Below are 27,761 nucleotides of genomic sequence, written 5' to 3' on the forward strand. Positions count from 1 at the left end.
GTCCCACCTTTGGTGACTCAATCACAAAATAAGTTATTTGCTGTTTCTGAACCTTGGTACCCTCAGTCACAAAATGATTGAGGGGACCTGTGATGGTGCCCAGGCCTAAGTAGTTACTCAACATCAGCTCTCTTTCTATAGAAAACAGCTTCTCCCTGGTGCCTTTGGAAATGCAAATTCTCCTAATAGGCGTTATCTATCACACCCTGGCAGGTGACAGTGAATGAGGTTAGGGAGTTGTCCTTAAAAGAGAGAAAAAAGATCACTGGATGTTTCATTTGATGTTGAAAGAGAAAATGAGAAGAAACAGCGTGTTAAAGAGGAATGTCGCTGGTTGTAGCAGTTTGCCATTGCTGCTCACAAATTCCCTACACTGAGTGCCTTGGACCACCACAAATGTATCCCCGCACAGCTCCAAAGGGCAGAACTGTAACACAGACTTCACTGGGCTAGTACCAAAGTGTAGGCAGGGCTGCATTCCTTCTGGAAGCTCCCGGGTAGAATTCATTCCTTGCCTTTTCTGGCCTCTAAAAGATGCCACAATTCCTATCTTGTGACCCCCTTTCAGCAATCGTATCATTATGACCCCAGCTCCCATTTTCACATTTCTTCCTCTGCCTCCCTCTCGCTTCCCTCTTATAAGGACCCTTTGGTTATACTGGGCCCACCTGGATCATCCAGGACACTATCCCCATCTCAAGATCCTTAATTTAACCACACCTGTCAGCTCCCTCTTGCCCTGTAAGGTACCACATCCACAGTTTCCCGGGGTTAGGTGTGGACATTTCGGCAGAGACGGGCAGTGTGCTTCCTACCACACGGCTGTTTGGCTGAGAATCCTGAGGCCGGGCTTCATTTTCTGGATTCTATCTGTTCTCTGGTAAATTCCACAGGACTCACCCCACTGACCTTGAACTTGGATAGGCAGATTTCCTTACAGGAAGCTTCCCTGTGAATTCTTTCAAAGCCTAGACAGTACATCTAGAGACTAGTTGTTAAATGTATCAGACATATCAAGAGAGGCCACGCAGAGCCAAGGTGTGTACAAGTCGCTAGGACGGATGAAGCTGATTTTTCAAATGCAGCTCAGTTATGGGAGAAGTTGGCAAGTGCGAGAGGCCGTGTTACCCTGGTGAATGTCATGGGTCTGCTATAGTTGCAATTAAATGTCTGCCCGATTTTGACTCCCGTATTCAATGTCCTGAATCTGCAAATTGTGCTGATATCAGCACTCCAAAGTTAATCCATTCTAGCAGAAGTGGAGGCCGGTCTGGCTGAAAGCTTCATCCGGTGTTCATGGTGATCTGTATTGATTGCCATAATTTTCCTTTTTGTGGCTTTGCCAGGAAGGGCTTTCTCACAATGAGAAAGGGCTCTTTCTAGGGCGTCCGCCAGCTCGCCCTCGCAGGGTCTGCCCCCCAGAGCAGGCATTCATTGATCACCCGTGGCAATTTTCACCCCTACATTCTGGAAGTCTGAACGGTTAGGACTTTTTTTTTTTTACATCTTCCAGCAAGCTTCTCAAAGAGCAGATCTGTTTTTTCCAGGGGGCAGACATTCTTTTCCAGGAAACGAGGGTAATTTATGATTTAAAAAGGGAAAAGTGACAGTGTTTTCCTCTGGCATTTTATTTGTCAGAAGTGCTTCCAGTTGGGGGGCGGGGTGTTGTTCTTTCGGAGACAGAGGATTTTGAGGCTCCTTGGCTCGCATCTGAGGTGTCAGCTCTGTGGGCACAGTGACTGTGACAGGCAGTTCTCTTGGCTGTCCTGTGATAACATTGCTGAAAGTTGCTTTCCTCTCCTCTCCGCCTCCTCTGGATTATGTCTCCTGATGGCTCCTCTCCTGATGGCTTAACAAGCATCAGCTTTCCAAACATTTCATTCTGGTGCGTTTGATGTAGCTTCAGAGGGCACTGCAGCAGCCAGGGCAACCCGCCTCCCTGGCACAGGCCATGCCAACAAAGGGCAGTGGCACCTGGAGCGCTGGTGATTCACAGACAACGGCAGATCCTACAGGGCTTTTGTGAGAAACTCCAGCCATGCCTGGCACTTACCCCCAAGCTCCCTGTGTGTATTTTACAAACCTCAGAAGCTAAAAATAGCTACTTTTGTCCTCAGAGTCAGCAGGAACACCACTGATGGTCTCCTGTATTGCAAGGTATGATTTGAAGGGGATGTTTTAAAAATGTCTAGGTGCCCTAAAATTGGTGTCTAAAAATCCTCGAAGTGAGAGCCTATATTTGAAAATTTAACAGATACGTTTTTCCATTCCTGTAACCCTTCCTCCTAGTGGGTTCTGTTTATCTTATGGCTCTGCTCCCAGCGGTGTGCCTTGCTTCAGGGGAGCTGGCTACATTTCTGAATGGATCTGCAGCAGACACAAAAGTCTAAGAGCAAAGTGCTTTGGATCGGCGAGAGGTATGTGCTCCAGACACCCAGTGCTGTTGCTTTGATTCTTTGGAATTCTGAAAAGGCTTGGCTGGGATGACCAAGAGCCATGGTCTGCAGGATGAGACCCCTGAGTTTCAAAATCAACCCTAGAGCAGGGGAGGCTGGGCTGAGGGTGCCACCCACGCGAGGAGGATCACCCTGCCTGGCCTTGCTGCAGGAGCAAAGGGCCAGTGCCACGCTCCCTGCCTCACGCTGGTTGTCAAGCTCCAGGGCAAGGGCAATAGCAACCTCCAGAATAGTTTTTGGAACCCCAGTTGAAGGGAGCCCTGTGCCCCTCAAGGTGTAGCTCGGAAGTCCTGCACGCCACTTAGAGTTCCACGTTCAGGTGGCACCAGAGCGACAGGGCGCCTGACTAGCGCTGAGGGCAAGACAGTCTCCATCACACGCCTATTCAAGCTGCGAGTTTCCCTGCGAAGACCGTTTATCTGCAGCCCCCACGCCCGTCTCGTTTCCTCCCAAGGACATACTGAGCTGGTGGGATGTTTGATTAGGGCTGCCGTGGATACCAGAAAATAATGATAACAATAAAGATAAAAATAATGGAAGCTAATACACTGTGCTCAGTATGTAGCAGGTGTTGTTCTACATGCCCGAAACATCGCTGCTCCGATTCCTCACCCCGCCTCTGTGCGGCTGACACGACTGCTGTCTCCACACTTCACAGAAGGGGAAACTGAGGCATAGAGAGGGCCCATAATGTGACCAAGTTCACACAGGTAATAAGTAGAAGAGCTGGGATTAGGAACTAAATAATATGGCTCTAAACCCATACTCTTAATCGTTGCCCTCTGAGCTTATACTTTAATGGACTTTAAAAAAATATGGGTGGGCCTCAGGCCACGAAAAAAATCACCTTAGCTTTGTATGCTTGGGAACACACACACACACACACACACACACACACACACACACACGTACCAAGAAGAGGCAAGGATTTAGAGCCTGCCCCTGATGAAATGTATTGTGTCGAACAACAGAACAAAATTTCCTTAAATTTTTAGTCAGCAATTTTCCAACAAGAATATGACATAAATACTTATATGTCAGCACTGATTGAGGCACTTTTCTCAATGAATCAACTTTTTAAAATAGTGTAATATAAATACTATTGGTGCAAATTGATCTGCAGACTTCAAATATTATCTTATGCTTCAAAAAGAAGTTTCTGACAGAAATGGACCAGCTCCTTGGATAGTTACTTTCAGGAGTTCACAGAACAAGATTCTTTCTCTTTCTCCCCTAAGACTTCACAAAAATACCAAGGACTGACAGCAGTCTACTTGTCTTGATGGCATAGTTTTAACCCTAAGTATAGATTTTATTTAAATTGATTAATCTGAACCTCAGTTACTTTATATCACAGGCTAATTATGCAAATCATAGAAATAGTTCTACAAATACTTTGTAAATTGTGAGTTCTATATAAATGTTAGTTATTATTTTTATAACTGAGGGAAGTAGATGTCCTCAGTATTTTTAATAAGTTGATCATAAAATTAGTTTTGAAACAGAGGAAAGAGTCAAGAACCCTATAATTACAACAGCTTCAAACAACATATTCAACCCCATGTGTTATTGATCCTTTGTATTAATAAAGCACTTTTTAGAATACCAAGATGTGTTTTTTTTTAAAAAATACCCTATATTTGTCATATTATAACTACTCATCATAATAAAGTGAAGATGAAGGATAATTGCTTACTAAAGATGGTGAGTAATCCACTAGAAATGCCCCAAATATTTTTACTAATAAAACAATAAACATACTTTTACTTCCCTGGAGCATAAAATTAAATGATTTCTTTATGTCATGGTTTTATCTCAACAGGAGTGTCTTCTTTACCCCCATCTCTAAGGAGAGCAACTCAATGCTTTCTCTCTTGAATGTCATTCAAAGGGGAGATTAGTTCTTTGCACTAAGCAGGGCAACCCAAAGCAGCCTCATCACAGCTTCCTGAGACCTGAGCAGAGGCGGATCCCTGGCTATGCCTTTTAGGTCAAGTAAGGCCCCCAGCTTCAGCACCCCTCCTCTCCCTGCACCCATGGGGCCAATCCTGATCCACAGGAGGAAGTACCAAACATCTTAGCCTCAAAGTCTGGTGGCTTGGCTACTCATGGAGTCCAGAAGCTGAGGTTCCATTTCTCCTCCTAAGATCCATCTTGGGTTCTCCCCCTGATCTATATACCTGAGCTTCAGCTCTGGTTCCTGTTGCTGTGTCTAGAAATATCTCCGCCTGCCTTGCTCCTGACATTTTTCTTTTAAGGTCTAGCCTCTTGTCTCAGAACTAAAGTTGGGTGCCAGGGCCCTGCAAGTTATTTTTAGACTACCCACCAGGCTCAGCTTCCTCAGTCAGCACATGGGGCCACCTAGTTCACTGGGCACCTGCTTGGCTGGGATGGTCCCTGTCCCACTATGAAGTCACTGCCAACTTTAGACAATTCTCATTGTAGAACAGGTTTTCCCTCCCCATTTAAAATGGCCTATCTGTCTCCACAAACTCCCTATTTCCCTTTTCTACATTATTTTTCCCCATAGCACTTATCTTCTAACAAACACTATAATTTACTTATTGTTTAATGTCTGGTTTCTCCTACGAGAATATAAACTCCATGAGGGCAAATCTCTCGCTATTTGGTTCACACATATGTCCTTAACACTTTAGTCAGTGCCCAGTGTATAGTATATGTCCAACAAATTATTCATTGAAGGTTGAATGAATTTGATCAGTCCCCTTGTTTCTAATTAAAATATAACAAGTAAATGCAAGTGGCAATGAGCTGATTGAATCAAATAAAGTCTCTTTTCAGATAAAGTACATTTTAATGACTTTCAACATGGAGAAGGATTGCCTCGTCTTGAAAAGGCTAACATTAGGCTTGTCTCAGGGTATCAATTGTTACAACCATTAAAACACTGTGACCTTTGAAACTGCATTTAAAATATTCATGCTTCATTTAGATCGAACTTAACTTACAGCAATTAATTAGTGTTACATGAATTAACTGTTTACCATGGCACTTTCTATTCTGTCCAGTGCTACCGACTCCTAAGGCCTGACCTAAATGGCAGAAGACTTGCTTGGGATTTAATTAAATTTTTATCAGAAGTAATAATGGAGCAAGTATACAATTCCAAATGAAAAGCCCATAATGAATAGCTTCTGGATGACAGGCTATTTTAGGTGCTAACAGACAGTCTAATCTTGGCTTATTTGGATCCATTTTTTTCTTTAACTCAAAAAAAAAAAAAATAGTAGTTCTTCAGGAAGAGAAAGTTAATTTACTTTTCCTTCTATATGGCAAACAAACCAAAAATCCTCAGTGAATTCTAATGCTTTTTATTACTTTTCAATATTAAATTAAAAAGTTACAATTGAATAATTGATATTTACAAGAATATGTTTCTCAAGTATATTTGTGAATGAAAAGGATTCAACTGAACTTATCTTCATGAATTTTGAGGAAAATGTGACTTCTTTATTTGGCATTGCTCATGAAAAGGAAGTATAGGTGTTCATCTCTCTTGAGAACTTAAATCTCTGCATTGTGGTCAATGTCAAGCAATACCAAGGGGAATGGTATAAGAAGGGAAAGCATGGAGCAGGAGGAAAGGGAGGAATCCAAATACATGCTGCTAGTGTGACTACATTTGCTTTTATAAAATGTTGGAAAAATTTGTTAGTGCAGCCAATTCCTTTCCTCCCTTCACACATCATGTATACACAACCTAGGAAATCATACAACAGGTTAGAGATGGGCAGAGGAGTTTGGCTGTGAGAGTTTATACCTACGGCCTGGGAGGTGGGGTGTCCTTCTGATAATGATAACCTTGGGGCAAATATATGGTGAGACTTGTGAGTCAGAGGAATTCAATTCTCCCTGACAATGTCAACACAATAGCATTTATCTACAGCAGGAGGCGGTTTAATCTGAGTGCTTCCCCTTGACTTTGCTATTCTTGCCATTTTCTCATTTAAAATTTAATTTGCATCAGTGGAACAGGGCGAGGGCTCTCTGTTGAAGTCTATGCCACACAGGTAGAGAAGACGGGGAGTTTGGGGGCTAAGGTGCCACTTTCAGCTCTGTTTGTATGCTGAAGACGATGAAAAAGAACATGGTCATCCCTCTGGACAGGCCTTATTTTGCCACCCCTCCTCTTCTGTTTTCTTTATAAAAAAAATAATGTTTAGGTCTTTTTCTGATTTTAAAATTATACCTATTCATAAAAAATTGGAAAACACAGGACAGAAAACAAAAAATTATTCATCCATTATCTTCCAACTCAAAGTGACAACAGTTAACTTTTAGCATATTTCCCTTTAATTTTTTCTATGAGATATACATACACAAATACATATATGCACACACATCACACACACACTCTTATATAATGTTGTATCCTTTTTATTTTGAAGTAATTATAGATTCATAGTGTCTTGACTTTTTCATATACCATTGTATTTTGAATATTTCCCCTTTCATTAACAGTTCTTACAGATATCATTTTTCTGAGGTTGCAACTTTTGGTGGTAGCATTATTTTTTTTTAATTGTATTATTTGCTATTTCTAATTTATATTATAATAAAGGAATTTTAGCCCATAACATTAATTTATATCTCTAATAATTTCCTTAGGACAGAAGTGGAATTTGAAGTGGAATTTTGGGTTTAAAATAGTTATTTTTAAGGCTATTGAAATATATGGTCAAATCACTGTGCAGAAAAGGTATATCAACTTAGCCTCACCAGAAATCTGTGTTTTCTCTTCCTTGATAGCATAAAGCATTGTTTTATTGATAATATTTTGCTCATTCATTGGCCATTTTTGCAATGTGAAGCTGGCTGTATTTGTCGGGATATCCTGGTTATAATGGATTCTAAAATGCTTACATAAACTGCAAAAGTCATGCCACTCAGCTTAATTAGAATAGTTAGAAACAGTTGTCATTTTCTAATGTCAGTTGCATAGTGTGCATGTTGGTAGCTATTGGGCTAGAAAAAAAGACTGTTAAGCTCTTTACAATGACCTTTCTAATACATTTTGATTACTACCTTATTTTACTTTATTTTCTTCAAAGAAAACATCTCCATTAAAAAGATATTTAAGTACTATATATTTTTTCTCTTATGTAAAAAAAATTCACAGATACTTAGACAAAGTCAGTTACCCTTTTCAAGGCAAATAGACACCTGCCACCATCTGCAATTCTCCTACATGAAAAGTCAGAACAGGCTTTTCTGACCTTCTCTTAGGAATTGCCTTTAATTTCCTTGAACTAAGCTAAAGAGTGGTAATAAAGTCAATTAGACAGGAGGCAAATGAATATTTGAGAATCAGCATTTCTGGGAGCAATTTTAGGAAATCTGTGATTGAATGGAGTATATCTTTGCTCCAAAAATTTTTATTAAAAACCTACTATGTGCCAGGCATTTTGCAATATGATGTTGATACAAAGTAAAAAAGATACAGTCCCTGCTTTCCAAGGGATCACAAATTAATAGCAGTAACGGACTTAAGTAATTATAGTAATATGGTAAGTGCCTATAGGGGACATAGGTATAAGGCTCCGCAGGGGGCCTGGAAGATGAGGTTGCTAGTTGTCTGGCTTGGTAAAGACGTAACATATGAGCAGCATTCTGAAGGATGAGTAGGGTCTGTCCGCTTTAATGGTGAGAGGGTGGCAATGGGACATTCTGGGCAGAAGGAGCAGCACATGAACAGTAACTGAGGCAAGGCATCAATTTTCGAAAACACTAGGGATGCACTGAAAGATTTTAAGCAGGGACATGACTTGATCATAATTTTCCTCCAGAAAAAATCTGCAAAACGGTCAGTGGCTGGCATTTTTGCAGGGCTGGGGTAAATGGAGCCAAGTCACAGACAAGATATGAAGAGACCACTTAAAGGGGCAAGACATTTTAATGGCCTAAACCTGCGGCTGTCAAGCTGTCGTATGCATCAGAGTCACCTGGACGGCTTGCCATAAAACACAGACTATTAGGCTCCATCCCCAGATTCTCTGATTCAATAGTTATGGCATGAGGCCTAAGAATTTACATTTCGAACAAGTTCCCAGATGGTTTAGGGTGACTTCCAGGTTTTTGATTTAAGCAACTGGGCAGATCCTGGTGCCATATAACAAAAGAGGGAAAGTATGAAGCAAGTGCTTCTTTATCCAGCTCCCCCCCCCCCTTTTCCATGCTGTTTCCCCTAATCCTCCAAGGTCTACCCGTTCCTGGCCGGCTGTCTCCCTCCTCTAGCATCCCTTCTCTGTGAGCAGCGTCTCAGGCTGCTGAACTCTAACTGACCTCGTCTGAATGTCCCTGGCTTACGCTCCCAGGATCCAGCTCTCTGTTTACAACAGGCCCAAATGGCCCAGTGCGTCACTGATTATGAGGATGGGAATGTGATGCTCCTCCAGGGTGAGGAGTTTCTACTCTAATAGTGGTCTTCCTGAAACCATGCCTCAGCCCAATGCAGCACTCAAGTGGGAATTTCAGGTTTCACAACAGGCAATCTGCAGGATTCATTCTTAGATGGTGGGGTCTTCTGACATCCCTTAGTGAACAAAGGCTTGCCTTGCCAATGCATAGAGGCAGGCCTGAAAGATATGATTGATGCCAATGAAAATTACCATTCTTTGGACTCTGCCCCAGTTGAGGTGGGTCACAAATAGATATGACTTATCTTTGCCAAGGAAAAAACAGCAGTTACTTTAAAAGACACTTCCATTTAGTTGTAATCTAATAACCTCTGTTTTGAATAACCTGCAAGAAGCAGATCAGACAGTGGTCATAAAAATCTTCTCTAAAACAAATTATGTACGTGTGTATACGAATATTCTCTCTTTCTCTCCTTGGGGAAACTTACTGTATCCCACTTGGTATCAGACTCTTCATCTGTACATTTAGGGCTGCAACCTACCTTACAGGGTGTTGGGTGGATTAAATAAAATAATGTATATAAAGTGTCTTGTCCAGTGTCCTGTATGTTAAGTATTTTCTCTCCTCTTTTCCCCTGATGATTTGTTATCTAGCTGGTGTGCTAGGAAGTGACCAAACTTTGAATGTCTTTGAAAGGTACCCCTGTTGTTTGGAATGAGAATACCAGACAGCAGTGACGTCATTTTGATCAGGATATACCCAGATGACCCGATTGCAGACTTCCACAGGTCATTCTGCAAAAAACATCAGTAAATGCCGAGGTCCCTAAATGTTAAGGGTTGCTGCTTTGAAATTAGATTTTCTTAGGTTTCCCACTCTACTGCTTCCCTTATTCCCACTCCAATCACAATAGTTATTGCCATTTGATTTTGATGTGATCGTTTGTTCATGACTTAAAGAAATCCAATCCTTTTTTACAGCAGGAAAAAAAAGATCATTAAAAAAAAAAAGATTAAGGATAACCAAAAGAGTTAGAGCATGCTGCATTCTGGCCCCCACTTTCTCAGCTGTCAGCCTGCCTGCTCTAAACCTTCTGTATCATGGCTGGTTCTACATTTTGGGAGTTTCACCCTTGTTCCCATGAAGATCTGATCAGTGGGTATTTAAAGGATATCATTAGAACACTGTGATGGTTATTTATTATTTACTGAACTCTGCGAGAGCTATAGCCTACCTATCCCATATCTATAACCATTATCCACAGAGCACCAGGAGCTTTTATAGAAGTCCTAGGAGGAACGATGTAGAACATGCCTTAATTATTCCTTGTCATAAACAATAATTAAGCTATTTGTTTTCCAACTTTGGAAAGGCATTATCTTCAAGAAAGTGATGGATTGGATTTTCCATACTTTGTTAAGTTCCCTGCATAACAAAATTACTCATTGGGAAAGCTCTGTCAGGAAACCTGATTATTTCTAAATTCATTTTATTGGTGTCCCTTGCTGCCCCCCACTCTTGCCTGATTCACCTAAATGGCATATGGCAATATCCAGTCAATATTAAAATATATGTCCAGAGGGAATCTCAGATAAGTATTGTGTAGGGGTAAAAATAAAAGTTGAAATCATTCGTAAGACATTTGATAAGTACTGCTTCATTTCAAGGATCAAAAATTTGACTTGGCGCTATGATCAGGCTCAGTTTCTGCACTTGGAAAAATCCTCATTGCACTCGTGCTCAAGTGGGTTCATCTTTAGTAAGTTTAGTAGGTTGTGCCCGTTAGTGGGTACTCAGTTCAGCATGCTCTTGTACTCACCTATGAATCTTACGATCCTTCGGAGTAAGGGGTTCAGGTAACAGCATTCTCCGGTTAAAATTGTTTTCTCCTGGGCAATCAGAGATTCTCGGGTTGACTTTATGAAATACATGGATATCTCACCAATAAAAATCTGCAGAAGGAATGTTTAAGAAGTGTCAAGTTGGAGAGCTGTCTGATAAAAAAGACCAGTGGCTTCAAAAACAAAGACACCAAGAACTTCTGAGGGTCCACAATCCTTTTAAAAGATGTCATATTGGAGAGATGGAGAGTTGTTTTTCCTTTTTTTTAAAAAACTATATCTTTATTGATTTCAGAGAGAGGAGGGGAGAGGGAGAGAGAGAGAGAGAGGGAGAGATAGAAACATCAGTGATGAGAGTCATTGATCGGCTGCCTCCTGCACGACCCTCATTGGGGATCGGGCCCACAACCGGGGCGGGCATGTGTCCTGACCAGGAATCGAACCGCGATCTCCTGGATTCTAGGTCGATGCTCAACCACTGAGCCACGCCGGCCAGGAAGAGATGGAGAGTTTTTAAAGAATAGTTTGCACTGAAATCATTGAAAGAATTAGAGAAAGCAATAATTAATAATTTCAGGCTATAATATTAAATTCTAAGGTCATATAAAAAACATGTTAAAATAAAAAAAAGTAATAGAATTTATAAGGTTTACTCATGCTGGGATTGAATCTTTTGTAACTCAGTATGTGAGTTGTAATACTGAGGAATGACTGGGGAAGCCAATGTCCCCAACAAGGCATTATATGCACATATCACAATATTACTACTTCATTATATGGCAATACTACCTTTATTTACATGATAAATCCTTATTTGAACATTTTGCCTGAGCTATATTTCTAGGCCTCTGAACGGGTTGACTGTCCCTGCTTCATGATTGGCACCTTCTCTTGTCTATTACCATTGAAATCATAATGCCTTTGCATAGACTGTAAGCTCCCTGATGACAGAGACGGCATCTTACGTTTCTTTGTTATGCTCATAGCACCCAGCACAATGTATTCCATTTAAAATAGGAACCAGCGCCCTAGCTGGTTTGGCTCAGTGGTTAGAGCATTGGCCTGCAGACTGAAGAGCCCTGGGTTCAATTCCAGCCAACAGCATGTACCTTGGTTGCAGGCTCAATCCCCGGAGGCAACCAATCGATGTGTCTCTCTCACATCAATGTTTCTCTCTCTACCTCCCTTCTGTTCTCTCAAAAGCAATGGAAAAAAATATCCTCAAGTGAGGATGTAAAATAAATAAAATAAGGAACTAGCATGTGGCAAGCTGTCACCAACTCTGATGCTGCGACAACTGAAGACAGAGAACCATCAATGAAGCACAGAAAGCTAATAGTTACCATCATCTATTGGAAACTGGGAGCCGGGCACTGTATCCGAGCATTTTTTCATGCGCGCAGATCCCCAGCGCAGGTGTTATTACTCTCGCTTTCACAGCGAAGCATGAAAGGTCAGCGAGTTAACTGAACCCAGAGCACACACTGGCACATGCGGCACTGGGATGGGCACCCAGGACAGCCGGGTGGCAAACTCCACACCTCCCACCACGTCATATGCGAGTTTTATTTTCCTAATCCCCTATTTCAACATTGCCCCAGAAGAATGTGATCTTGTAGATGCTCTTCTTTGCTACGTAATCCTGGGGTTTCAGATAAACTCTACCAATGCTTAAGAATTCCCATGCCTTACATTCCCCCCCGTCATTATGAAGTATCTGTTTAGATGAATTAAAATAACAATATCATGAATGGCACATGAGTGATGGAAATTAAACTATAGAATTTTAAAATTGGAATCATTTATAGATGTTTTCCATTTCCTTTTATAAGTGAGGAAATTGAAGATCCCAGGAACTTGACCATATACAGCCAGACTGTCTGAAGCAGCTCTAGAATGTGGCCTCTAAGTAGACACTGTCATCCTGCCTACTGTACTGATAAGACACCTGAGGTACAGGGGGATTAGATAATTTGCCCAAGGCCATCAGAGCCAGTAGGTCACAAACCCCAGCTCTGAAGTCAGGAAAGCCCGGCTCCAGAGTTCTTCCTGTTAACCACTACACTTTTACTTACCAGTGACTCGGTAAAAACACCCATTGAATTTGTGTTTAATAATGAGAGCACAGAAAAAAAACTTGTTCAATGCAATATGCTTTAATCACTGAAAAACTCGTACACTACCAAAGTACAGGAAAGAATAGTGTAGCAGAAATAGAACTATGGGCAGTCAGAATGGGGTGGGAAGTCGGTAGAAATAGAGAGAAACCAGGGTCAGACAGGCAAACCACGGGCAGGTGCTGAAATAGTTTGTGCGTAACATCCCTTGGAATTAACAATGAGTTAATGAGCGCTGCCATGTGAAAATACTTGAATGGCTTCAAGAACTCAGCCCTCCCTCCTTGCCCATTAGACCTATTGCTGCCAAAATAAGGTGCCGAGGGGCTTTGTCTGTCCCCACCGTTCACAATAGAGTGGCACCGCTCTTCTTTATCTTCGGGAACAGATGGGGATAAGTGCATGCGCTCCGGTACAGGAAACGCATTTCCTTGAGGGAGCTCTCACTTCTTCTAAGACTAGCTCAGGCATTCTTGCTGGGCATGAATCTCTTACCTTGTGTGTCTCCTTTCTAGCTCTCATCGCAAGTAATTACACACTATTATTGTTATTCGGTTACGGGATGTCATCCCTCTTACTCTGTTGTATCCCAGGGGCCCAACCCAGGGGAAGGTACATAGTAGTTAATCAATGCCGAATGAATTAAGCATGTCAGATTAATGAAGGTCTTTTGGAATATAGGTTTAATGGGGTAGATTATAAAAAAAGAAAAATGATTTCTATTATTTCTCCTTCCAGACCCACTGAAAATGTCACTGCTCTTTCCAAAGCTGTGCCAGCCCCCTCTCAGGAGAAGGGAGACCCTATCTTGTCATTGCTCCCACAACACATCATACAGATCTCTGTCCTGACACCTATCCGATTAATTATAGTTACTGCTTGTATGCCCCTCTTCAGTTGATTACAAAGTCCTTATGGGAAGGACTTTTGTCCTCCCTTGAATGGTGCCTAGAACAGGACTAGTATATAGCAGGCTCAATGAATACTTGCTGAATGAAATTCCCAATATGCACCAGTCAGCATGTATTTATCGGTGTATTGCTTAAGAAGAAATAAAAACCAGGGACCAAGTAACACAAAGTAAATGATCTCTTTTAAACTCGATTCTCTCACACTCATTTCACACTCACCAGTTTTGGAAAGGGGTTTTTTCTAGCATTGGAGACACAGCTGTGAGGGTTGAGGGAATGACACAAACAAACAAACAAAGAGCCCATGTAATGTCATGAAATGATTAAAAAATAAACCAGGGAAATGGGGTGGAGAGTGATAAACATGAGGAAAAATAAGAAAAGAAATAAGCATTGCTTGCCACAGCCATTTCGGAAGCCGAAAACATTCTTACTGTATAGGAAAGAGCTGTGCAAATTCTAGAAGTTCTACATCCATCTATGCTTTCTACTACTCACACAAGAGGGAAAAAAGCAAGATGTGTGAGAAAATCTATACACAACCTATTCTTGTTCAAAAGCACAAGTATACACGCACAAACTGAAACAAAATTACTTCAAGGCATAGCAGACCAAGTAGAATTTAGGCAAAAGGGTATGGGGTCCAAACAAACCCGTAAGTAAAATGTCCCAGGACTCTCCTGTCAAAGTGATTAACAGTACAAAAAGTGTCACTAACGGACAACAATATTCAAATCACAAGTGAGATATGAAGCATAAAAGAAAAATTCAGTTACTGCCCTAATGCCTAGAATATATTAAGTCATCATGGATGTTTACAAAAGGGAGGAAGGAAAGAAGGAAGGAAGGAAGGAAGGAAGGAAGGAAGGAAGGAAGGAAGGAAGGAAGGAAGGGAGGGAGGGAGGGAGGGAGGGAGGGAGGGAGGGAGGGAGGGAGGGAGGGAGGGAGGGAGGGAGGGAGGGAGGGAGGAAGGAAGGAAGGGAGGGAGGAAAGAGAGGAAGGGGGAGGGAGGGGGAAAGAGGGGGGAGGGAGGGAGGGAAGAGAGGAAGGGGGGAGGGAGGGGGAAGGAGGGGGGAGGGAGGGGGTCATCTTGTAACTTATACCTTTGTAGGAAGATCTTACTGGTTTTCAGTTAAGACAGATGGACATAAAGGTTGCTGAGGAAACAATCTAGCCCTTGGATCCCAGTGAATGGGCTTCATGGATGTTCACTGTCCTGCACTTTACTGACCACACATAGGGTGCTATTTCTCCATCCACTGGGTGCTATAGTCTCATATGGGGCCTGATTCTGCTTGGAGAAAGGGAGAGGGAGGGTTCTGCTTGATCAGGGGAAGGGGTCTCCTTCCTGCCAGGCCTCCAGCCCACACCGGATGCCATTTAGCACATTGTGTTGGATTGATGACTCTGGTTTTGGCAATGGCTGGGTTCCCCATCTGTGTCTTTGCCACACACTCTCTGCCTCTATCTACCACTCTGTTCAGAGAGCAGCTGGGGCATGTGGGATGCGCCATGTGTTCAGCTCTGGCTGCCCTATTATGGCCTTTCTGATTATTAGCTGACAAACACCATATCACTCATCGCAAATGAGAATACCCTCTGGTGAGAAGTCATCAAGGCCAAACTCTAGATCTGGCAATGAATGAACTGCAAATGAATTCCATTAGTGCATTTCTCATCCCCCAGCTATGCCAGCTACCATCCCAAGGGACAAAAGACATTTAGATAATAGTAAATATACTTTAAGTAATGAGGATAACTGTTCTATCTGGACAAAGTTGTCTTTAAAATATGGAAACCCAAATAACAAATAAATAAATAACTCTGGAATGTAGTGTATCAGTTTGGTGTGCTATCTTTTACACTTCATTTCTTCCCAATGTTTTATAGGAGATCTGAGAAGTGATTAATAAGTGATATAAATGCAAAATATTTAGGGAACAGTTTTTAGATTTCAAAATATAAATAGTCTACAGAAAAAAAATAGACACTGTAAGATGTAATATAATTTCATATTGTAAGGGGGATTCACTGCATGTTGTATGTAATTGTCATTAAAATGGCATTTAATTCCTGGAATATATGTTTTAGGTTCACACATATGCTAGTTGTAGCTCTGGTAATTGGCAATGTCAAGGTCAGTGCTCTTTCCTGAATGTGGGCTGTGAAGTTAAAATCCCAGCTTCCCTCCTTCTTGATGTGTGACTTTGGGCAAATAGTTGAATCTTTTTGAGCCTCACTTATTCCCTTTTTTTCATGATTTTGAACATGAGGATATTAACTATATTAGAAAATTGTTGAGATTATTAACAAAAATCTATGTCAAGGCATCTAGAGGTGTTCAAAGACTGTTGCCTTCACTTCCTGGTCTATCTAGGCAAGTATGTCTGTTGGAATTGATTTTTAAAATATCATTGTCCCTAGTCCTAGAGTAAAGAAACATGGGTGACTCCAGCTCTGCACTGCCCTGACCAGGTATTTGACCTTGGACCAGTTGTTTGACCTCTAGGGGCCTCAGTGTCTCATCTGTCAGTCTGTCAGTTTCTTATGTTAGACTAGGAGAGCTCTAAGGTTCCTTTTCAGCTCTAACATCTCTGTCTTTGTGATAGAGGCTGACAAGAGGCTGATTAAAGGAAACTGAAATCACATCATGGGCCTTCAGTCTCAGTACCGTTGCTAAACTCTCCAGGCCCAGCGTGGCTTCTTGCAATGCTTCTCTTCCCTTGAAGCAAAGTGGACACAGCATGCTCCTGAGTCAGTACATCTCTTGATTCCACTGTCACTTGGGCTTCTAAAGGACAGTAGAGGCTGGCGGACCCCTCCCTGGGTTTGGCTCTGAGGAAGAGGAGTGGGCTCTTTCCACACATCCCAGTAGTAGTGTCTAAGTGGCTTCAGAGCTTTCAGTCCCAGGGATTTTTAGATGCTTCCAATATTCTCTCTGAGAAGCTTCCATAGGCATGAGCATTTCCAAGACAGACATGGTTTTTACTGTAGATTTTGTTTAAAAGTGACACAGGAGATTTTAAACATACAGACTGGGCTACCAGACCTGCCTGCCAATGTCTTCATACTCTGCTTTAATCTTTCCTGATGAGTGTCATTGACCAACCAGGTCTGCAGAGAGGGTCTGGTCTTCTCACTTGCTCAGTTTTGGTTGTCTCAAGAGCTCTTGACTTCTACTTAGCACATGGAAGTGTAAATAAAGGAATTCAGCTCCAGACACTTCTTATGCCTTTCAAAGCTCAAGGCCTACGATAGAATCAAGGTCATTGGGATGATGGATGGCATTTTGAAAGTTGTTCAGCAAGTGGGGTAATAAGTGTTTCATTGATTGCAGCCTTCCTGCTGGTCTTAATCCAGGGACTGTGCCTACCCATTCAGAAGGCTGTCTTAAATTCACACTTGTTATAAAATGTAGCACCAAGGTGATATGCTATATTTCCAAAACATAGTCATCTCTTATGTTTTTTTCCTGGACAATGGATACAAGGGAAAAGGGAATTTAAAATGAGCTAGCTAAAATACTGCTCTCGATAAAATGTAAAATGCATTGTGATCACCAAGGAAATTGACTATCATGTTTTTTTAGGCAAACAGTAGTCTTTTGAAGAAATGAATTATCAGAGCTCCTTAACGCAGTCACCTAGTCACCAACCATTAGAAGGGGCATCTCAATAGTGGTAAGCAAAGCTCTCTGTGGAACAATGTCAGGGCACAAAACAATCTGTAAAGGAATTGGGAGCACTCATCTGCAGCGTGGACCAAAAATAGAAAAATCAATTTTTTCCCCTTTAACTTTTTAAAAATTTCACATAAATCTTTCCCAGGAAAAAAATTGTAAATCGTACATTAGCAACAAAGAAAATGTATTCATGGTAAAACAAACAGAAAATACAAAAAAGTCATGTGCTAATGGGCAAAAGGAAGAAAGATGTGTATTATGAAGTCTTAAAGGGTTTCAGCAGATGAAAGTGCTCAGAGCCTGGAAGAGGCGGGTCATGAGGCAGGACAAGGTCCTACAATGGCCCCTTGCTGCAGCAGCTGTGTCCTTGGTCAGCCGGCAAACAGACTTGCATTTATCGCGAGCCCCCTCTGTGATCCACAGTGTGCTTGGGGCTTTTATATTTATTGTAAGAGCTTACAGCCCAGAAAGCCCCTACGTGAAGATTCACAACTTCCTCCACATTGTGCCTTTCTATCAAGTTGCGTTTGTCTCTTTCTTTCCTGGGAGATTCTAGAAGAGTCTTGTGTGTGGTGCACACTTGCATGCAAACTGCGAGCTGTTTGGATTCCAATTCCCTTGGGCTGAGCATCAAAAGTTCTGTGCTTTGATACTAAATACTCCTCTGTTAGTTTGTTATGAGGCCAAGAAAAAGGTTTAATAGCCATTTTCTCAGGCCCTGTGGCACTGGAGCTGAGATAAAATAAGGGCAAATCAGATTCTCTGCCCAGTTAAATCCTCTTATCTAAACAGACTCTCTGCCTTGGAGGACAAGTGTGGAGCTTACAGAGGAGGCCCGAGGCAGTAGGTAGTCAGCCAGGGTTGGTCAGAATGTGCCCTGTAGATTTTTTGGAAGCACGGGCCACCACTTTTAGCTAAATGGTTCTGGGCACAATAAATCCCCCCAACTCTAACCTTTCCTGAAGATCTGGGATGGCAGGGCCTGTCCCTGTGCAGTGCATCCCATGTGGTCTCACCTCAACGTGATGCTGATCTTTTCTGACATCAAAGCACAAAAGGAGAAACAGGGAACGACAGGACAAACACACTCTGTCCTTTCCCTCGTGCCTTTCTCGTGCGTCCCTGCAGTTTGAAGGGGGTTGTTAATGCCCATCCACAGAGACTCACAGCAGGGCTGGGTGTTAGGTTTCCCTGTGGCTAATGTGCCTGAGAATGCAGAGGAAACCAAGCACCAGTCTAGTTTGAGCTACTTTTCTGAACATTGCCATTGGTTAGCGCTACACGAGTTACCCCAGAGGAATCCTGCCTTCTTTTGACTCCAGGGAAAAGAGGAAATGGGTTTAAGGGGGAATAAGAAATGAAAACAAAGAACAAAAACAAAAAGCTACAGTTCTATGAAACACTTGACCAGGTACAGAGGTGTAAAATTTAGCTCCAAAAAGAAAGTCAAGGGGATTGAGAATCTGACATTTGGAGCCTACGAGTCAGAATGTTCTTTTTCTAGCTCTCATGATTTATTAGAACTGGAAAGATCTTGGAGATCATTCAACCCAACCCCTCCTTTTATTTACAGATGAGAAATTGAACTCATAGAGGGAACATGACTCGCCAAGGTCACACAGTTACCATGCTTGGGATGCCTGCCCCCTTGTCAGATCAAACCTGAGTGGGATGAAAAGGAAGGATGCACATGCTGAAGCAGGGCTGTGCTGAGACAGGCTCTTGGGATCTGTGTCTCCGTGGCCCAATAAAGGCTCCTTTCGGGTGAGCCATCCCTCCCTCAGATGGGGCAGAGGAAATGAACAGAGCTCCTTGCTCCCAGGCAACGTCCCTGAGCGCCAGGAGAGTTCTTTCTGTCCCGATGCTGCTCATCTATTTTCAGATCTGGGGGAAGATCAAGCAGCAGCAGCAGGGTCCAAGGCCACAGGATTCTCTGACATTAACCCTTCAGCTATAATCAGCTCTGGTTCCTAGCAATGCCCCTCATTCAGGAAGAAAATAAAAGTGGAACCGATATCTGCCCAGTCACGTACAGAACTAGCTGGGACCTATGGGAAACCATTTGACCCAGTTAAGTCTCAATGTTCTCAGCTCAAAAACGAAGGGAATTGGACCATATGCTTTCTCTGTCATCTTTGGGATGTCCCTTTTCTATTTCACTGGTATGTTGTAAGGATAAATTAGGCAGGACTGCAGAATATAAGTAAATTAAAAGATGTTATTCTTATCACTATCATTTATGGGCTATTCCTCAGCACATCTCTTGGGGGCCTGCCAGCATTCTGGTCACATTTTCACCAGGAGAAGCAAAGGAGTAGGAAGTCTGAATCAGGTTCCACACATGAGAGCGAAAGTAGAGCTGTAGGTTCTTAATACTCAGTTCACGGTCCATTGACCATGTTGCCTTGGCTTCCCATCGGAGCATTTGGCTCCCGTGTCAATTTGTGTCATTTGGGGTAAGGAATCGTTGGAAGAAATGTGATCAAATCTGTAGCCTGGAGAAGAGCTTCTGCTGAAAAGCTTAGCATAAAAAAGCTATAATTTTTCCCTGGAGAGAAGAGAAAATTCTTTACAAACTTTTATTTTTCTATTTTTGTTTTTTGGCCATATGTGTCTTTGCTTTTTAGACTTGCCATTTTCAAGTCTTATTAAAGACTGGCCATTTCATAATTATTGCCAGAACAACTGGAGTATACAGTTTGTTTTATATATATCTTTTGGTTTGAAAATAATATGTAGAATTAGAAAAAATATATAAAAGCATTAAAGAGAAGAAAAAAATTAACTGTACCATTAGCACTCAGATAATTGCTGTAAATTTCAGTTTATTTCTGATGAGTCTTTTCATATATAATTATACATCTGGAATTATACTTGCAACACACACAAGGTATCTTCTTAGGGTCTATTAAGTATTCAGACCCATAGACAACCACATCCTACCTTTGGCCTTGGTCCCCTTGGAAAGAACCGTAGCTTCTGACAGGGAGAATTCATGCTCCTCTTTAGCACATGTCCGTGCTGTGGTCCAGCAGAGCAGTACAGCTCAGGCGTAGGGAGGCCATGGATATATAAGGGGATGCAGGAGTCACCCTGGCTAAAAAGTCTCATGACCTATAGGAGCCAATATAAGCAGCTCCATAGGCATAGCTTCCAAAGGGACATGCCAAGTTCCCAGCGTCGCTGCACTTGGCCTGAGAGTATGGTACCTCCTTGGGTAATTTCAGCTCTCTGCGTTTAGATGCAATTCACCCATCAGGGTTTAGTTTTGCCTGGTAACACAGATACATATAATCTTTTCCTTTTTCTAGGGAAACAGAGCCAGAAAATTAAGAGAAGTTCAGATTCTCTTGGAGAAGGGAAAAAGGTTTTTCTTAAAATACTATATATAATTTTCAGTCTCATAAAAATCTTAATAAATCAAAAGCATGTTTCATTGCTATTAAAGGTGTTTCAAAAACATGACTGACCCATAATGTATTTGCACAATCCTCTAATATTGTGTACTTAGCTAGTTCCAAGTTTTTAACTATTTAAACTGTTGCTAAGATGAAAATCCCTATAGACAAATATTTATATATATTTAAAACTCGATTTCCTTAACATAAATTCAGGAAATGGAATTAATGATTGGGTCTGAAGTTTATAAAACTCTTAATACATCTTTGACAAGCTGCTCTTCAGGAAGAAAACATCAGTTTACACTTTGACTAGAATTGTATAAAAGTAGCTACACCTTAAACCATTGGTCAAATTTATATAGGAAAAATGCTGTATTTTTAAAAATTACTTAGCTTTGATAATTGGTGAGTTTAGAATTGCTTATATGCACACAGTCAATTTATTGTTTTGCTAATTGTCTATTCCTGTCCTCTCCCATTTTTTACTTTGGGGTTTATCCTTTTAAGTATGAAGGATAATTACATTTGAGTCTCACATGCTACAAACTTTTTAGCATGTTTTATTTACTTTTTCTTTTGATAGAAATGGTTATTTTTAGGTAGACAAATCTATCAGTCCTTTTCTATATGCCTGCATCAACAATTGTTGTTACTATTGTTGTTACTATTGAGGGTGTCTTGTGGATGTGGATGTAGACTTTCTAAGCATTGGAAATTCATATTCTTCTTACTTTGTAATGTGCATTTAAAAGCTTTCTATTTTTAGGCTCTGGAACATTTTGTATAGTTATGGATTTTTCTATTCCTTTAAAGTTTGAAGGAATTTATACTATAGTTATGTGTCCCAATAGTGTTTTGCGAGATAAATTTTAGACATGTTTAAACATTTATTTTATTTTTATTCATATACTCAGCTTTTCTACATTTTTTAAAGGCATTGTTAGTAAATTATCTTGTCATAGAATATTATCAATTTTATTGGGATATAAGTATTTATTGACACAGAATTGTATGTACAATTTAAATAAAAATGCACTGTAGACTTTTAAGCGTTTATGTATTTTTGCTTATACATATTATTTTCTTAATTTTTGTTACTTTTGTCTTTCTCATATTAGACTAGCAAGGAAGTTGCACACTTTACTTTTCAAATAATTAACTCCTGATTTTATCAATTCTATTATTTTCTGATTCACTACTTTTTATTCATAATTTTTATTAATCTGTTTCTCTTCCTTTCCTTAGTTTTTTTTAATGGAGAAAATCTCTATAATTACAATAAGTCATTATAGGAGAACCTAGGTAATGCTATTTTCTAGATTTGAGAAGAAGAAAGGTATTTTAGTAAATCAATGGATCACTCAGAGTTTCACGTCTGAACATATAAGAAAGTGATGGAAGAAACAAGGATCTGATTCCAGGCTAAGTCCACTGCCTCCAGGCAGGGCCACCGTCAAACCACTTCAGACAGAACCCAGCGCGGCCTCTTGGTTCATCTGGGAGTGGAGGTGTTGCCTCTGAGGCGCAGGGAAGCGTGTTATTTACTCTTTCTCTTACTCCCAGGCTGGTGAGGAGGGATGCAGGGCCCAGCCTTGCCCTGGAGAGGGCACATCTCCCATCGCCCTGAGGAGCACCTGTCCCCAGGGTTCCCAGTGGACTCCCATCCTCTTCAGGTAAGGAGGTTGGTCTGTGACCCTGAAGCAGACAAAGCCAGTTTCCAGCCAGGCTCTTTCTCCCCCACTTCTAACCACTTAGAACATGCTGGGCACTGAGCTAAGTCATGCGTATGAATCATCTGATTTAAGTCCCAAGACATGAGACAGTCACATTACCCCCATTTTTACGGGGGACTTGTCTGAAGTCACAGGGCCGGGACGTGAATCTAGGTATGTCAGACGGCAAAGCTGGTGTTATCTACCACTCTGATACATCATGTTTTATCAGCGCTGACCTTAATCCCTATCGCACAGCCTAGCATTTAAGGGGGAGCTTGTCGAGCCCAAGATCAAGGATCAGAATGAATGTAAAGCGTTATGATTCCTTATGTCCACATTACCTTTCAAAAGTCTAGTCCATCTCTCATCTTAAAGCAAGCAAAACATCTGAATAGAAAACAACACTTGCGCTGAATGTCTGAGCAATCGGTATATTCCTCAGCATGCCAGTAAGTATTTTTATTACTGCCCAAAAGAGAGGGGAGGAGGGGGCAGGTGGGGGAGCAGTGAGAATTGGGGAGGCATCTATTGGAAGAAAAGGTGGAAAATGATCACTGAGATTACATCCCAGACGATCTGACCTTGTCGCATGTTTAGACACAAAAATGTTTACTTAAAAACCCTCACAAAGTCATTTTAAAAATTAAAATGTCTAAGTGTTAAATCACTTTCCCAGATTATCCAGCTATGTGAGTTTTATGCTTTGAGACAGTCTCCCTTAAGGAGTGTCTGGCCTTTTTCTTTTTTGGCCTCATGAGAGAAAGGAATGAAATAAATGAAGGTAAAGTTACAGCTTAATTGAATGTGATGTGACGTGAACAGAGCCAGAGCATCAAGAATGAATCACAGCAAACTTCAGGTCAAGCGATTTCTCTCATCTCTGGAAGTTTAATCAAAACAGCAGGAGACACAGGCCCGGGGATTCGACTCCACTCTGAACTGAAGCTTTCTATCAACCCCGGCATTTACATTCAATACCTCTTCTTATACACGCAGCCCACTGTATATTTGTTCAAGAGCACAGTAGCTGTTCTTCACACGTGAGCCAACCATGCCTGTTGATTTATGACATTCACGCATGCTTAAAACATATATATAAATTCAGATACCAAAAAGCAAAAGCCAATTATAAAAGACAAGACCTATTTTCATGAGCTTTTATGCAGAGCTCCGCTCTGTTTTGGCTGAAACAGGACACCCCTGATAAGGCCTCTGCTGAATACGCAGGAAGAGAGAAAAAAGGAGCAGAGGCAGACAGAAATGTTGTTTAGCATCTGACAACAAAGAAGGAAGTCTCTTTCTGTACTTACAATAGCAGTTGGGGTGGCAGCCAGCACACAATAGAGCACCAGAGGGGTGATGAAGCTCTCTTCCTCTGTCCCCGGGTAAGGCTTCATTAAGTCTCCGTCCTGACAGAAGAATCCTTGGATATGCACCTGAAAAGTGTCAGTGCATTCGAAGTAGTAGGCAAGCAGCACTGTCCCGGCCATGATGACAAGCTGAAAATACAGCATGGCCACACAGAGACATTAGCAGCGCTCGCCCCTCAGAGCACCGTCCCTCCATCACCCCGGCAGCTCTCCTGGTATTGGTACTGGCGAGTGTGTGCCTGCCTGGCTCGGCAAGCTCTGGGCTCGGGGAATGTGTGCTCGCTTGTCTGCCCTGTAACATCTGTTATCTAAACCTTCCAGCAAATAATGCACAGCTCCCATCCGAGAGGCACAGCACAGCAAGGCGTGCAGAGACCCAGCCTCTGCGGCCACCCTCTCAGAGGACGCATGGGGACCAAGGCAATATCTCCATTCAGGACAGAGGTGAAAAGTCAAAGGGCGGTGGCATGAGAATTGGCAAGATGTAGGTGTGAGATCTGTTCATGGGAAATTTCATAAACTAAGAGAGAGAGACTTACCTTATTATAAAATATTAGAGGCAGGTAAATCACCAATATGAATGAACGAATGAATAAATGAATGAACGAACAGGAAAGCTAAAGCCTAGAATTTAGCTTTAGGTCAAGGGAAGTTTTCGGAACCACACCCTAAATGATTGGCAGGAGTGAAAACAGTGCAGGTGTCCTGCATCACTTATAACTTTTATACTTTTCCAAAAAGCTTTTGCCTTTATTCCAAAATCCTTTCCACCAGCAAATCAAGGAATCTGATGATGATCGCATGTTATTATAGACCTGTATCTCCATAAGTTTAGGCATAAAAAGGGACTCAATTATGCTTTAACTTAGACTCAGAAATGTCCTGGATACTCACCAAGGTTTAGATGTAACCCTTATAGGTCTGAGGAGTTGAGGGGATATGGAAATGCCAACATTAGTTTTCTCATTTGTGTTTGGAAGAAACGAAAGGCCAAGATAAGATGATGATAAAAGTAGACAGAAAACATCTTTGAGGTTATGAAATTACAGAAAATTAAGCTAGAAGAGATTTTGGAGATCTTCTGGTCTAACATCCTCTTTCATAGATGAGAAAACTGAGGCCCAGCAAGGACAGCTGACCACTGATAAACCATCAAGTAAACTAAACATGTGCTTAGATTGAGCATCGACACAGTGAAACTCAAATGGACAGAGAATATTTTTAAATGTTGATTTGCTTAAAAGTATCAGTGTAATCATTATGGGGGAAAAAATCAGAACTTGGGAAGATGTCATGGTCTATGTGGCTGGAAACACATTTGTCCCTCTGGGCATCATCAGCCCTTGAGAGGTATATGTTTAGGGAAAGGCAGGATCTATGAGGGCTTTTTAGACAAAACAAAAACAAAAATAGCATCTAGCTTCCTTGACTGAGGAAGAGTATTACATTTCTGTGCCTCTGTGCTACCACTTTCATTTAATAAAAAGGGAAAGGTGAAAATGAAGTAAACAAAAGCAAAAACATATATATACACATACACATATGCATACATATGGTATGTATATGTAACAGGACTCAAAAGAAAAGAAAATTGAAACTTTTACAATATAAAACTGTCTTAGCATCAAACATATCAAAATTAACAATAACGACAATAGAAGAGCCAAGGTCATATGCCTAAATTTAAAAATTTGACTAGCTGCCTGACCAATTTAATCCGGAAAGCAGCATCCAGAGAAAACTGAATGAATGAGGGAATGAATCCATTACTTGCAGGGCATGGAATAAAGGACAGGGAAGCTCGGAGACACAGGGTAGCAGAGGTAGGTGGGAACTTGGACAACCTTTGGGACAGAATTGACCCATCGGCTTGAGTCCCCTTGCTTTTGCTCCTCCATGAACAGCCAGAAACTCCTCCCTGTCATTTTCAAGCAATCCTCAAGCTCCCTGGAGAATCCCAGAGATGAATCCCTGGAGAATGTCAGAGATGCACAGATGCAAAAACAACAATTCTGATCTTGATTTCTTTTCCATGGAATATTCTTTCGTGACTGTATATTAAAAAGAAACTTATGCATTTACTGCATGAACAGAAACACACACTGATTCTGCTTTCAGGAGCAGAGAGGTCTGGCTCACTGCACTGATGACACCACACAAGCAGCCATCAGCATCCTCGCTTCTTCCTCCCTGTCTGGGCCACGGTTCATCACTGTCTAGGTTTATACCACTGGTGCCAGCTGGCGCACTTGCTATCTCTGTGGCCTTCTCCAGCCCATTTAGGGATGCATGGAGGGAGGCCATAATGTTGATGTCACATGAGCAGATGGCGAGGCTGTGCTGGACCCAAGTGCTGGTGGAAGGGTTGAAGGTGTCAGTGTGAGAGGAGCAGCTATGGCTGCAGGGAAATAACAAGGTGTAAGGGGCTCGCGTACCAGGGACTTTCCCCAGCTGTCTCTTTCTAAGAATGACAATCCGATGTACCCTGGGGATGAAAATGCATTAATTCTTGATCATTCCACAAGGATTCAGAAGGCAGAAACCAGCAATATTTGAAATCCAGTCTCTCAGGGTTGAGAGCACTGCGTTTCTACCCAAGCCCTCTGCTGATCAGAGAAAAGTAAATGTCACAAACAGTGATAACTGGTAAGGTCACAAAGCTGAGACAAGAGGTGGAGATGACAAGAACATTTTCCTTCAGTCTGTAAAGTCTGGAGCAATTGTAGACCACTAATTTATATGACCTGATAGAAGCTGAGAGAGCAGGGGACAAGTAATGGTGGCATGGACTCGTCTGAGTGGGTGTGAATGTGTGTGTGTGTGTGTGTGTCTATGAGTGTATCAGCATGTCCAGAGGGTGAAGGCAGACACATAAGCCCATGGCTTAGCCAAAATCAACCAACCAATCAGAAACTCCACAAAATTCAAGGTGTTGCCCAGCATGTCAGTATGTGGAGCCTACTGTCCTGTGGGAAAAAGACATGCTAACAATGGCTTGGGCTGCCCAGCTTTAAAGATGACACTGAGGGTTGGAGCAAGGATACACAAGCTGTTCAATCTCCTCTCAGTTAAGTGCCAAAGGGAGGGGCGCTGGAAATCAAATCAAGGGCAGTCGAATGTCCTCTCGGTCAGGATGTTCCATTATACTCTGATGACATAATGGAGAATTAAAGAGGAAAATACCCCATAATTTGGAGATGGAGGCCTAACTTTTGGTCCTTGTTTTGCCACTGACTGGCTTTGTAATCCTAAACACATGACTTTGGCTTCCCTGACCCTCACTGGGGGGAAATACCCTAATGGGTATAAGATAACATGGGAAGTGGAATTAAATGAGGAGGCTTGGAGAAAGTCTTTGCAGATGGTAAAGCACCATACAATATATAAAGCACCATTTAATAGTACACATATACAAATATCTATAATCAATGAGAAAATTAACAAAAAAGTCAGGCCAATATAAGGGATGAATAGCCAAAACCAGTTTTAGGTCGTATAAATGCACACATTATTGGTATTTCCTTTAACTTATGAACATACTTAGGCCCACAGTCTAATTCTCCTTTATGCCAAAGGATGCTAACTTTATGCCTAGGAGAGTATGAACCAAGTTAATCTTTATTCTTCATTGTATTATAATGGGTGGAATTCTGAGCTTGCCCCCCAAATTTCTGACCCAGGTGTACATGCTTGGTATGATCCTTCTTTCTGGGTGTCAGCAAGACCTAAAATATGATGGGATGTCACTCCCTTGGTTATGCTACATTATTTGGCAAAGATTTAGGAATTATGATGATGTAATTAAGGTCCCTAATCAGTTAACTTTGAGTTAATAAAAAGGGAGATTGTCGTAGGTGGGCCTGACCTAATCATTCGAGACCTTTAAACAA

The 27,761-nt window shown here is 41.6% G+C and overlaps 1 protein-coding gene across 6 annotated transcripts in view; it reads right to left on the minus strand.

The window, feature by feature from the left end:
* Positions 1-27,761, minus strand: part of PLPPR1 (phospholipid phosphatase related 1) — a 177,199-nt gene that overhangs the window by 19,066 nt on the left and 130,372 nt on the right. For 4 of the 6 annotated variants that reach the window (XR_013999784.1, XM_081150459.1, XM_081150462.1 and 1 more), the window contains exons 3-4: positions 23,812-24,000; positions 10,654-10,786 (exon numbers count right to left, since the gene is read on the minus strand). Coding sequence is in view for 5 of the 6 variants with exons in the window: in XM_081150459.1 (XP_081006585.1) it covers positions 10,654-10,786; positions 23,812-24,000 (322 nt within the window). In the remaining variant the exon portion in view is untranslated. The remainder of the gene's footprint in view (positions 1-10,653; positions 10,787-23,811; positions 24,001-27,761) is intronic. The other 2 variants (XM_081150461.1, XM_081150463.1) reach the window with 2 other exon arrangements.

This window comes from Miniopterus schreibersii (assembly GCF_964146895.1).
Source record: "Miniopterus schreibersii genome assembly, chromosome: 11".
NCBI classification, from domain to species: Eukaryota; Metazoa; Chordata; class Mammalia; order Chiroptera; family Miniopteridae; genus Miniopterus; species Miniopterus schreibersii.